General features: G+C 40.1%; 1 protein-coding gene across 1 annotated transcript in view; it reads right to left on the bottom strand.

The window, feature by feature from the left end:
* LOC143285267 (uncharacterized) overlaps nucleotides 1–14,084 on the bottom strand; it is a 38,370-nt gene that overhangs the window by 18,550 nt on the left and 5,736 nt on the right. The window contains exons 2-4 of the mRNA XM_076592525.1: nucleotides 5,608–5,826; nucleotides 3,691–3,882; nucleotides 2,578–2,673 (exon numbers count right to left, since the gene is read on the bottom strand). Of these exons, the coding sequence (XP_076448640.1) occupies nucleotides 2,578–2,673; nucleotides 3,691–3,882; nucleotides 5,608–5,826 (507 nt within the window). The remainder of the gene's footprint in view (nucleotides 1–2,577; nucleotides 2,674–3,690; nucleotides 3,883–5,607; nucleotides 5,827–14,084) is intronic.

Below are 14,084 nucleotides of genomic sequence, written 5' to 3'. Positions count from 1 at the left end.
CCTTTGAAAGGAGATTTCTTGATACGCAACCGAAAAAGGGTAATCAAGAAAAAAAAAGAAGTGAAATTTCCTTTTATCAGAAAAGTTACTGTTGAAAGTGTGCTCATCTCAATTACCTCCCCTAGGACATCAAGTCCGTGTTGTCATTTACTGACGGAGAGATAGGGTTGTGTTCCTTTGCTGTTTCATCGATGTAACAATGCCTGACAGCACATGCCGTAAAACTTTCCACGTGAAAACAAAGAATGAAATTATATGTTTCACTGTTATTGATTGGTCGCTTATCTCGCCATCTCAATTCCTGGTCCCTCAGTTTAAAATCTCTCAAAGGAACGTGCCTTTACATTCTGTTCCTTGACTGTTCTTTCTTTGAACAAAAAGAAAAGCACACAAGTTCCTACGAACATATGCCAACCATTGCTCGTTCATCTGAACAACATTTCAGCCTGTACACCTTCATTAGCAACAGATAATACCTAATGAATCAACAAAAACGCACGCGCGCAAACACACACAAATGCGCGCGCATGTACACACAGAGTCAAACCCAGCCAGGCAAAAGTTATGACGACTATGGACAACATAACCAGTGCAGTTGTCTCCAACAAGGTTGTCTTCACAGGCCAGACAAACACCTGTGTGTCGGTCACATTTGTTGTCCAGACAGTGGGCAGAAGGACATCTGGTCAAACACTGTTCTCCGTACCAGCCCACGCTGTAACGTCAGAATGATTATCTCCCCCTTGAAAAACAGAATCTATGTGTACATCCTTCTTCAGCTCGTTCATGAATTGTGAATTATATTTCACCTGATCCCCCTCAAAACTTAGAGATTTACACCCCCTGCCTTCTCTCCCCTCTCAGCAGTAGAAGATAGTTTGTATCTGCCCTTCTCCCTGTACACTGCCCTCCCTTTCCCTTTGAAGAATCGTTAGTGCTCTCTCTACTCTCACCAGTTTTGAAGATATATTAAAATATATTAATACCTACCCCCTCAGGAACTGAAATCGCGTCCTCCCCTAAGATACTGAAGACATGCCCCTTTCCCGTCCCAGTGCACGCTTCTACGGACCTGAAGATATATGCATACCCGCTCTGAGACTGTATGTACATACCACTTCCTCTTCTTCTTCTTCTTCCTCCTCCTTCTCCGTGCAGGAAGTAAATAAAGGTGAACTATTCTCTTACATTAAATGTGTGCGTGCTTATGTCTGTATCACTGTCATACATGTGGACATGTGTGCATGATTAACTGCAGAGAGTAAACGCCTTCTGATTCGTGTGTGTGTGTGTGTGTGTGTGTGTGTGTGTGTGTGTGTGTGTGTGTGTGTGTGTGTGCATGCCACATGGGGTATCATCAACTGCAGAAATACACGTCTCCTGATACGTTAGTATCTACTTACTTATATATCTATGTTTGTGTGTGAATATTTATCTACATATATAGACACGTATTCAAGGGTTCATACTGTATGAACACACACACACACACACACACACACACACACGCGCGCGCGCGCGCACGCACGCACACACACACACACACACACACATATATATATATATATATATATAAACATGCAGATATACATGTGTGTCATTAAGTCTTCTTATCTAGATAATCATACGCTTACATGAAGCAATGATGAGAGTTAATATTTTCTTTCTGTATCTATCTGTATTCTCTCTCTCTCTCTCTCTCTCTCTCTCTCTCTCTCTCTCTCCCTCTCCCTCTAAGTGTATACTTCCGATTTCCTTTATTTCCCGCTGTCCGTCTAACTCCTAAGATTCAGCTTGAGTTTGCTGATAACGTTTGGTCTTTCTCAATAACCTGAGTGTGATGTTGACTGAATCAACCACAGAAGAAAAAAAAACATGGGGAGGAGGATGAGAAGGAGAGGAGGGGAGAGAGAGAGAGAGAGAGAGAGAGAGAGAGAGAGAGTCTTGAGTCTTGACATATTTATTGATTAGGCCTTTGACCCATATCAAAAGAGGTCAACACATTCAGAGGTGTGGCATAAAAATAACACAGCAATGATTGATAAGTTTTGCAAATATGAGTGGCGAGACGTGTTTGAACAGTTTTGTTTTTGTTAGCAAGTAATAGCGACAGTTTGAAGTTAGAATGACGCTTGAAATACTTCTTTGCAACGTACAGTTCCCTAGGTTCATAATATTTGGGACAAGACAAAATGAAGTGAACTTCTGTTTCTCTGTGATATCTGCAAAATGGACAATCAAATTTTCTTTCACAAGCATTGTCTGTGAAACGTAGTTTGTGTGTTTTTAATGGTGATACGCCTAATCTCAGACGAGTTAAAACATTCTGAGAGAAAGAGAGGGAGAGAAAGAGAGAAAAAAACAGATAGATAGATAGAGACAGAGAAGGAGAGAGAGAGAGAGGAGAGAGAGAGAGAAGGAGAGAGACTGATGGAAAGAGTGAGCGAGAGAATGAGAGAGGGGCAGAAAGCGAGGGGCAGAAACAGCAACATAGATAGGGGGGCGAAGGAGAGATGGAGAGAAAGACAGAGACAAACACAGACACAGAGATGGACAAAAAGAGGGAGCAACACCTACTGATACACGTTCCGTTGTTCATGAAGCAACCTTCAGAGGAGCAGTGGTCATTGCAGCGCAGATTGCAGTCCACACCGTAGTAACCTGGGTTGCACACTGTCACGCGGAACATTTTGTCAGATCATACAGAAAGAAATACATGGTTCAGTCATTCTAATGGGTACAACGAAACAGGTCAAGTCACACAGCAGAGCAGTAAATGAAAAAGAGGGGTGAAAATACCGGGAGCAAAAAAAAAAGGTTAAAAAGAAGGCATTTAAAGAACTAAAAATAAAAAAAATAATATAAAAAAAAGCGGGGTGGGGGAGGGGGGGGGGGGGGATCAAAGCTAAAACACAGGTGCTTCACGAACTGCATGCATCTGTGGCAAAAAGCAAAAACAAAAACAAAACAAAAACCATGATAACAAAAAAATGGTTATAAAAGAAGGCACCTGAAGAACTAAAAAAAAATAAAAAATAAAAAAATAAATAAAAAGACGGGTGTGGGGTGGGTGTGGGGAGGGGGGCGCGCGGAGAACCAAAGCTAAAGCACAGGTGCTTCATGAACTGCGTGCGTCTGAGGCATAAAGCAAAGCAAAAAAAAAAACAAAAACAAAAACAACAAAAAAACAAAAACAAAAAACACAACAAAAACAAACAAAAAACAAAACAAAACAAAACAAAACAAAAAAGAAACAAAAAACAAAACAAAAAAAACTTAATGACAAGTGAAAGTCTATCCCCGTGGAATGACATCATCTGAAGGCAGGAAGCACAGACCCACATCTGGTCATGAAAAACAACATCTGCTTGTCATCCCGAACAGTACGATGAGTGGACACGAGAATGAAGGAAAACGACGAGGAAGAGCATGTAAGGAAGACCAACACACACACAAAAGTTCCAAAAATCAAAATTTAATAACACTGATCGACATAAACCTTTATACAGACCTAACCAAAGTGCCTGCCTCCACAATCCATTACTTTTCCCCCCGAAGAAAGTGGAAGTCGAACTGTTCACGAAACACAAAGGATTATTTTACAAACTGAAAACATCCCCAGCTAATGTGTTGATGAAGTGACCACACAAAACAAACACTTGAAAACCTAGGACAATGACGCACACTTACCAAAAATTTGAAATTCACACATGTTTAACTGATAGTCCCAAACACGGGTGTATTCCCGTGTGATGCGGACCACCTGGCCACGGAGAGGCTGGCTGCAGTTCACGGTGATTGATCTGTCCCCTGACCGCTGTGGAGCGTACACGCACTGTGTGTTGTCCACTGTGATAGTAAACGGGTACAGGCGCCTTGCATCTGGACAACAGAAAGAGACTGATTAGTTGATTCGTCGATTGATTATTTGATTCGTGTGTGTGTGTGTGTGTGTGTGTGTGTGGTTTGCTTTGTAGTGGCTGACCGAAGGAAATGATGTTTACGTATGAGAGGCGTGTTGCGGCACGTATTGTCGCCCCTGCATGTATTGTCGCCGGCGACAATAGGTACAGCCCTCACTGCATGTATTGTCGCCCGTCTGCACATATTGTCGCCGGCGACATTGTGTGCAAGCCTTACTGCATGTATTGTCGCTCTGCACATTTTGTCGCCGGCGACAATTCGTGCAGATCCTTACTGCATGTATTGTCGTCCTTCTGCGCGTATTGTCGCCGGCGACAACAAATTATGTGCAGACCCTCACTGCACATATCACCCTTCTGCAATATTTGCCACTACCAAAAAAGAACTGCACAGTCCGAGTGCACTTGGTCTAGTGTCGTGTTGCTGTTCTTATCATAGTTGTGTGTTGTTGTTGTTGTTGTTAATGTTTATGTTGTTTTTGTGTGCATGTGTCCGTGTACACACACGCATATATTGTTGTGTTCTTGTTTGTGTGAGTGTTTTCTTCATGTTATTTCTTTTTGACATTTTCCTATTTGAGGGCTGGATGAAAAAAAAGCAATTGTTTGCTTATTCTGTTTCCCTCAGAAATGAAAGGCATCTATCTGTCTGTCTGTCTGTCTGTCTGTCTGTCTCTCCCTCTCTCTCTCTCTCTCTCTCTCTCTCTCTCTCTCTCTCTCTCTCTTATACACACCCACTACAACCTTTATCATCGTGATCATCACAATACTATCATAATTTCTACATTGAATTCTCAATTTTAAAAACTGGCGACAATATATGCAGTAAAGGCCTGCACGTATTGTCGCCGGCGACACTATGTGCAGGGCGACAATATATGCAGTGAGGTCTGCACGTATTGTCGCCGGCGACAGTACATGCAGGGGCGATAATACATGCCGCAACGAGGCGCCTTACCTCCCTTCCTGCCCTCTCCCTCCTCCATTCATCATCCATCCCCTAACTCCTTTGTACAGGTGTTTAAAACTATTTTGATTTTCCGTTTGTTTGTTTATTTGATTGATTGATTGTTTGTTCTTTATATAATACGGAGCAAAAAAGACAAAATATAAAAAGGCGCGTGTGACAAAAGCATTTTTTTTAAATAAGAAATGGCGATGATAGAGCAATCAATCAAAATATTTCACCTCAAGTTTAGGAAAAAAAAAGAAGAAGAAAAGAAGAAACGATTTCATACAGTAGTGTTAACAAGATGCCATGACTTTAATGCACACGTACATGTGTTGATTTGCATCTGTATGTGTGAAAATCTAAACACTCACTTGAACTTGAACAGACACTTACTGCACTGTGTTAAACAGTTAGCAGACAAAGCATGGAATTCAGCGTGTTTCTATGAACAAAATATCTATGTTTGATTTCAGCATGCAAGTTTGCCATACTTAGCTCTTGTGCCTGAGAGACAAAGAGAGACAGGCAGACACACAGAGGAAGAAAGACAGGCAGGCAGGCAGGCAGGCAGGCAGGCAGGTAGGTGGGCACGCAGATGTACATGCGCGCGCACATTCACGCACACACACACACACACACACACACACACACACACACACACACACACACACACACACACACACACACACACACACACACACACACAAATGGACAGACAGGAGTTTGACATACATCCATCCCGTGCCCAAATCCTGATATTGTAGATGTAGTAGGCCTTGCCCAGGTCCACCTCCCACCAGGGGTTGAAGTCACCCGCACCAGTGTGGATACAGTTGTTCTCAGAGTAATATCCGTCAGTGTTGCCGTTGGCAGCGTTACCAGAATTTGCGGCAGATTTGTACCTAGAGCTCTGAGTGTAGGCAGATTCCGGCAGATTTCTGGCCACGTTCACTGCAGCAGGTACATAATAAAATTAAAAAAAACCGCTCTGTTCACGGCCATCAGAGATAGAGAAAGTGAGAGGGAGAGACAGACAGAGAGACAGATAGAGAGAGAGAGGGTGGGTGAGGGAGAAAAAGAGACATAGAAAGAGGAGGGAGAAAAAAGAACAGGAAAAAGACGGTTGAAATAAAGACAGAGATTAACAGAGAGGGAGGGAGGGAGAGAGAAAGAGTCGACAGACGGACAGACAGACAGAGATGGAGACATACACGGAGACAGAGATTGTGAAAGAAAAAACAAATAAAACAAAACAAAAAGACCAAAATGAAAACATGAAGGAGAGCGAGGGGCGAGGGGGAAAAGAGAACATGGAGAGAAAAATAGACAGACAAAGAGGGAGACAGAGAAAAAGAGAGCCAGAGACAGAAAATGAGGGGTGAGAGGAGAGCAACACACACACACACACACACACACACACACACACACACACACACACACACACACACACACACTGGAATAATCAGTCGACATTTAGTAACAGCAGACTTAAATTTACATTACGCCAACAACTAAGAAATAGATATGTACAATTCTGGAAACAGAGAAAAACTGAATACAGTAGATTAGACTTCTACAACAAAATTAAAAGAAACGATTATCAAATTGAGAATTATCTAACTGATAAAATCGATCCTGCTCACAAACAAGCTCTTTGTCAACTCAGAATAAGCGCACATTATTCAAACATCGAACGAGGAAGATATGCAAACATTCCCAGAGAAGAGAGGTTATGTGCTATATGTGAAGTTGTTGAAGATGAATTGCATTTCTTAGATTCGTGTATCTTATTTCATAATTTGCGAAGCCATCTAATCACTACTATACAGCAGTATGATCATCAATCAAATGTGATCTCTAGAAAAATACAAAACAATATACTAAAACCAAGTGATTTATTCACCTGCGATGACTGTCAAAAAACACTTGCCAACTATGTATTTCAGTGCATGCGTATTAGATGACCGTTTATTTCTTTGTTCCCTTTGTTCTTTGTTGTGTCTATTAATCCTTCGGGATTTTATGACAATAAATGAAGTCAAGTCAAGTCAAGTCAAGTCAAGTCACACACACACACACACACACACACACACACACACACACACACACACACACACACACACACACACACACACACACACAGATAAAAGAAAGAGAGGGAGATACTCAAGGAAAGAGAGGACACAGACTGAGAGAACGAAAGGAAGAAAAGATGAGGGGGGAAAAGGAGAGAGACAGACAGAGACAGACAGAGGGACAAGGCAAAGACAGAGACATAAAAGAGAGTGAGAAAATATAGAAAAAGACAGTGAGGTGGAAGGGAGGAAGGAATGAAGGAGAGAGATGGGTCTGCAGAAAATGAGTACACAGAGAGAAAGAGGCAGACAGAGAGACAGGCAGAAAGACAGACAGACAGGCAGAAAGACAGACAGACAAATAAACAGACACACAAACAGACAGACAGAACGAGAAACAGAGAGAGGGGTTGCGAGGACAGAGAGAGAAAAAGAAAGAGACAGACAAACATAATGTGTGTGTGTGTGTGTGTGTGTGTGTGTGTGTGTGTGTGTGTGTGTGTGTGTGTGTGTGTGTTAGGGTAATATGGTAGGGAATTTATATTTTGTTTATTTATTTATGTATTTGTGTGTGTGTGTGTGTGTGTGTGTGTGTGTGTGTGTGTGTGTGTGTGTGTGTGTGTGTGTGTGTGTGTGTGTGTGTGTGTGTGTGTGTGACTTGACTTGACTTGACTTGACATGACTTCATTTATTGTCATAAAATCCCGAAGGATTAATAGACATAACAAAGAACAAAAGGAACAAAGAAACAAACGGTCATCTAATACGCATGCAATGAAATACATAGCTGGCGAGTGTTTTTTGACAGTCACCGCAGTTGAATGAATAACTTGGTTGTATGATACTGTTTTGTATTTTTCTGGTGATCATATTTGATTGATGATCATACTGCTGTACAGTTGTAATTAGATGGTTTCGCAAATTATGAAATAAGATACACGAATCTAAGAAATGTAATTCATCTTCAACAACTTCATATATATCACATAACCTCTCTTCTCTGGGAATTTTTGAATATCTTCCTCGTTCGATATTTAAATAATGTACGCTTATTCTGAGTTGACAGAGCTTGTTTGTGAGAAGGATCTATTATATCAGTCAGATAATTCTCAATTTGATAATCGTTTCTTTTAATTTTGTTGTAGAAGTCTAATCTGTTGTATTCAGTTGTTGTTTTTTTCTCTGTTTCCAGAATTGTATATAGCTATTTCTTAGTTGTTGACGTAATGTAAATTTAAGTCTGCTGTTACATTACATTTCTTAGATTCGTGTATCTTATTTCATAATTTGCGAAACCATCTAAAAATTTTAATGTAGACTGATTATTCCAAACATGACCTAATCCTGCATTGTGAAGAATATTCTTTACAAATAGTATCCAGGGGTTTTCAATTGTCTTTTTGAATTTGCACTCCCAAAAATATAGAAGATATAGAGGAGACATGATACTAGTTTTTAAGATAATGAACGGAATGGTCGACATTGATCATAGCACCTTTTTCTCTACTAGCAAATCCCAAGTTACCAGAAACTCAGATACTAATCTTTACATAAAATATTGTAGAACAAATGTTCGTAAATCGTCTTTTAGTTTTAGAGCAGTGAAAGGCTGGAATGCACTGACTAACTCAACAAAAACAGCTAACACTATTAACCAGTTCAAAAATCTTATCGACAATGATGAAAAATCTCTAATAAAACCATTTGATTTTGATCAGTGAACAAGAAACTTTTTCCTGGCGTATGTGCAACACTTGATTAAGACAATAGTGAAGGGACGTTAAAAAGCCAGAAGGCTTATAGGAAAGTCCCCAATCCTGTACCTGTACCTGTACCTAATTGTGTCTGTTTGGTTCATCATCGACATATAGACCTTTTTGATATGGCTATCATCATGTACATCCAGAATATGAGTCCAGTGGTCAAGAACTATGCATGCACTATGAATTCCAATTGGAAATCTGCCCAGTTCTGCTAGAGTTGGCAGATTCATTGTTTTAAAATGCACCCCTAGAAGCAGTTTGCCAAATTTTACATGCATTTGTTCATGTGAATGTTTCGAAGAAATACAGTTTCTAAAGAAATCTGTCATTCCTGTATTGAATGAATTGGTAGTTTTAGTTTCAGCCCATGGGAACCAAATATCGGATCCATATGATGATATTGGTAAAACAAGCGAATCAAAAAGCTGCAGTACAATATCCAAACGAATATCTTGGTTTTTAACGAGTTGTCGGAGGGAATGTGTTGCTTTTGATGCCTGTTTGGCTAGGTGCTCTTGGGCATATGAGAATGTTCCAGTTTTGTGAAATAATATACCCAACTACTTGTATTAATCAGTTGTCTGGATTATATCACTGCCTATTGTGAAAATAACAGGCACTTTGGGATCGGTGTGTGTGAAAACTATTACTTTAGGTTTGTCTATGTTAATTTTTAGATTCCAGTTTTCACAATACAGATTGAGTTTATCCAGTTTCCTTTGTAATCCTATCTTTGTCGTGGACAAAATTACTAGGTCATCAGCATATAGTAAACACGAACAATATCATTTTTGTCAAGATCTATGGACGGTGAGTCAGTAACGCCCAAGCATTTTGGGAGATCATTGATAAAGATATTAAATAAAGTGGGATTGAGTGTGTTTCCCTGCAGTACCCCCTTCAATATGGGTATTTCAGAAGAAAATCCCGTATCAGTTCTTGTGCAAAGTGTGGCATTTTCATACCTGCTTTGAATAACTCTAAAGCAATTTCCATTTATACTGATTTGATACATTTTTAGCATTAGAGCGCGATGCCAGACTGTGTTAAATGCTTTCTGAAAATCAACAAAACAGCAATAAAGGCAATTCAATCTTTTCTCCTTTTTTTTATTTTTTTTTTTTTAAATATCGTCAATTATCTTTTTAAGTATGAATATGTGGTCCGAGGTCTTGTGTGATTTTCGAAAGCCTGCTTGTTCTTTCGATAGGAAATGATTGTCTTTAAGACAGTCTTCAAGACGATTGTTTAATATTTGACAAAAAAGATTACTAAGTGAGTTGTTTAGAGTTATTCCTCGATAATTGTTTGGGTTTAATTGGTCTCCCGATTTGTAGATTCGTATGCCGATTCCTTTTTTTCCACATATCTGAGAACGTGCCTGAGTTAAGGACAGACTGAAATAATAGTTTTAGTATTTCTGTTGTTTACGGTAGGCTAGCCTTTATGATTTCGTTTGTAATCTCGTCTTTTCCAGGCGTTTTTTTTTTTTTTTTTTGTTTTTTGTCTTTTTTGTTTGTTTGTTTGTGTGTGTGTTTGTGTGTGTGTAAGTTTCTGGATGCGTTGATTATCTCTTTTGTGGAAATTGGAAAATCAAGATATGAGGGTGTTATATTCGAGTTTATGTTTCTTAATTCTGTATTTATTTTTGCTTTTGTGTTTTGGTCAACTTTGCTTTGTGTCCCAATGATGTCCTCCAGACGTTTCATCCATTTTGTGTTACTCATCGGTTTGTGACTATTACCTATGGGAGTTTCTGCATCGTTGAGAGATTTTAGAGTCTTCCATACACTGTTAGGATCTTTTAAGATAGTTTCGTTCAGGCTTTGAACTACCTGTTTTTAATACAATTTTTTCTTCTGTTTTACACATTTGTTGTATGATTTTAACATGTGTGGGTTTCTGTTTAGTGCTTTTCTTAAAAAAATTCAGTTCTCGTCTTTGGATGTAACAAGCCTGATCAAACCATTTCTTGGAGTGCTTTGTGTTACGTTTTTTACGGAATTCCTTATGATGAACAGCTAGCTTAGATGCTTCTGTCAACGCATCTGAGAACTTTTCAACTTTTATTTGTGGATGAAATGTTTAAATCACTTTTGATTTCTTGTTATGATTTGCTGATTTGTCCTGTCTTTAGTGCATGACCAAGAGCGCTGTCAGAATTTTCATTCCAGAAAAATTAAGTACAACTTTCGTTTTGGTTGTTGCATTCCTTATTACTGTGAGTGTAAGGCGATTTTTTATTTTCCCTTTCCTTACTGACACGTACATTGACAATCGTAGCGCACAATGATCGGAAAACGGGCCGATATCTTCTACATTCATTTCAGATATGTCTTTTGTGAGTCGTTCTGGACATATGAAATAGTCTACAACGCTGCTACCTTGTTGTATGTGGCTATTTTCCTTCTACATCACCAAGGGTCCTTCCGTTTCGAATAAGCAGATCATTGCTTATGTAGATATCGATTAGTCTGCGACCAAGTTTGTGAACAGTTTGGTCCATCGAGCATCTGTCGTTTACTCTATCAGTATAACCAGGGTAAGACCACAGGTAGGAATAATCATCGTAGTCTGTGTTAATGTAACCAGTAACCATTCCTGTCCTTGCATTGAAACCGCAACATAGGCCAATATTGCCTTTTGTAGAAAAATGTTCTATGTCGTTTTCCAGCCTATCCCATATCTGGGGTGAATGTTGTTTACCGAAAGATGATGATACTGGTGGTATATAGCAACAGCCGATATATGTGTCGTTTTCCTTTTCAGCTGCGTTTGGTATATGGATCCATGCAAGATCGCAGTTGCTTTGCGGTAAAAATTGTATGTGTTCTCTTTGTTCATCTCTTACAAAGACAGATATTCCTCCTGAAGAGTTACATGCCCTTTTATGTTTTTCTCGTTAATAATGGATTCCTGGAGCAAAATTTGGAATAAACATTTTCTTTGTGCGTTCATAGTTTAAGTGAGTTTCTTCCAAGAATACAATATCATATGATGGTAATTTGTTGATGAATTGGTAGTCTTCCAGTTTATACACGCGAATACCATCTATTGTTTCTATGAACCCTTTGATATTCCATGAAAGAGTGTTGATACGATTGTTATCTATGTCTACAGTTTATGTGAAATGCTCTATTGCCCGGTGGATCTACTTATATGCTCGCGTGCATTCTACTGGTCATAATACGTATTGTGTAGTCTGTCATAATAAGACCATCCGGAGCGGGCTAAACGTCGTGAATGTGGATGGTAGCTGTGTTCATCGTCGTTCTTACGGGAGGAGCGTCGTGTGTCGGGGAAATAGTCATGTTCACCGTCGCCCTCCTCGAACGCTGAGTACCGTCTTCCTGTGAGGTGGTGGAAGTTATCGTTGTCCTCATGGTATGAAGGCTAGTAACGTCGGTTGTATCTGTCAGACCAACCTCTCCTTGGCCTGTTCCGTGGATACTGATATTCTGTCTGTCTGTCGAAGTGAGGAAATGTGCTGAATTTATGTGTATGATTGAAGTGTCTCTCTGCTCGACGGTGTCTGTTGTTCCGGTTATTTCTCTTACGGATGTCGGTATAGCTGGTGTAGTTTCTGCTGCCATATGTGTCCTTGTGTATGTAAGTTTTGTTTCTGCTGTTTCTATACTGGACGTCATGAAGTCGTATGTTGGTTTGTTCTCGTGTGATCGCCTTTTAGTAACGACCCTGGAGCTGTCGTGGATGTCCTCTTCTGTTGTCGTGTACAGGTCTGTACTGACGTCGTGGCCGTGTCTTTCCTGTCGGCTTCTCCCACAGCGTGTTGTAAGGTGTCGACCGATGTTGGCTGCTAGGAGACCAGCACCTCTTGTGTTAGGGTGTACCTCGTCTTTCAAGTGATAGTCTGCACGCAGGTTGTCATGACCCACGAAAGAGATGTTGTCCAGTTCGTGAAGCTTTGTGTACAGCAAGGCGTTGAACAAGTCTATTCTGCGACTTAACTCTTTCTGACGGGTGGTTGTGGCCTTGCTGATAATGATCTTGCTGCTTGCTTTCATTTCTCTTCTTATTTGTTGGACAGCTGAGGTCAGTTTATTGCTGGCTGCTTCTGCGTCGAGATTTCTTAAGTCATTTACACCCGCATGTATAAGGACGGCGTCATGACTGTCGGACGTGATGATAAAAGTGCACTGTTCTGCAGTGGGTGGCTTCTTCATCTTCACGTTCAGTCCATAAGAATGACCAAGCCGCTTGGAGTCTACGCCACTGAGTACTGAATCATGCAGTACAAGAACACGTGGCAAGTCTGAGTGGTTGAGCTCGTTGTCATCTCTGAGTATTGTGTTGTCGTCCTTGGAAACATCGATGTGAGTATCACTGTCAGAGTCGTCTGTGTCTTCTCCTTGGGTCATGTTAAGCCAGCTGACACTGATGCTCTTTTCTTCTTTGTTGTCTCCTTGTGTTTTACTGCTACTTGAGGGGACGTGTGTTTCTTCATGCTGTGTATTCTGTTTTGTGACGCTGGCTGAAGTATCTGTTTGTAGGTTTGGTTTTGAATCTTTGCTGGTGGGCGGGACCCCATGTCAGGGACAGCGTTCTGTTTCTTAAGCTTCGCATTTGTTTGTACTTCCCGGGTGGTTCGTGCTGTTTTGGGAGGGGGCGGGGGGTGTCAGTACCACGCCTCTCCTGTCTGCTGTTTGATGTATTCAGGGCTGCGGTCAGTTTTTCAGCCAGCTCCTGTGTTTTTTGACTCACTTGTGTAAACAAAGTGAGTCTATGTTTTAACCCGGTGTTCGGTTGTCTGTGTGTGTGTGTGTCTGTGTGTCTGTGTGTCCGTGTGTCCTTGGTAAACGTTAACATTGACATTTTCTCTGCAAATACTTTGTCAGTTGACACCAAATTAGGCATAAAAATAGGAACAATTCAGTTATTTCCAGTCATCTTGTTTAAAACAATATCGCACCTCTGGGATGGGCACAAAAAAAGAAAATATGAAGCCTAATTATATGCAAACTGCATTTATTGTTATATTTATATTTTTTGTATTCTCTAAACTTGGCACTTTGATCTGATATTCTGACCCAACAACAAGAGCAGTCATTATTATCATTTTTTGTTCAAACAGGAACTTCTTTTGCTAAGCATGGAAGTTTTATCTATTTGCAAACGTTTTGGTGCAGATAGTAAAGAAGGGAAATTACTCTGTAATTAATGCTAGGGGACTTAATTTGCTTTAAACTGATCTTTCTCATCTTAAACATTACATTTTGAAATTATACTCAATACATAAAAAGCTTGTGTTTTACTCTCAGTGTACAGGGCTTTTTTTTCTTTTCTTTTTTAAGCGCGAAGCTTTATAATAACAAATACAGAACACATTTTAACGATTAGTTGTTTTTTTTTA

This window comes from Babylonia areolata, chromosome 8 (assembly GCF_041734735.1).
Source record: "Babylonia areolata isolate BAREFJ2019XMU chromosome 8, ASM4173473v1, whole genome shotgun sequence".
Lineage (NCBI taxonomy): Eukaryota > Metazoa > Mollusca > Gastropoda > Neogastropoda > Buccinidae > Babylonia > Babylonia areolata.
Note: the sequence above shows the minus strand (reverse complement) of the source record. Positions and strands in the feature narration are given on the sequence as shown.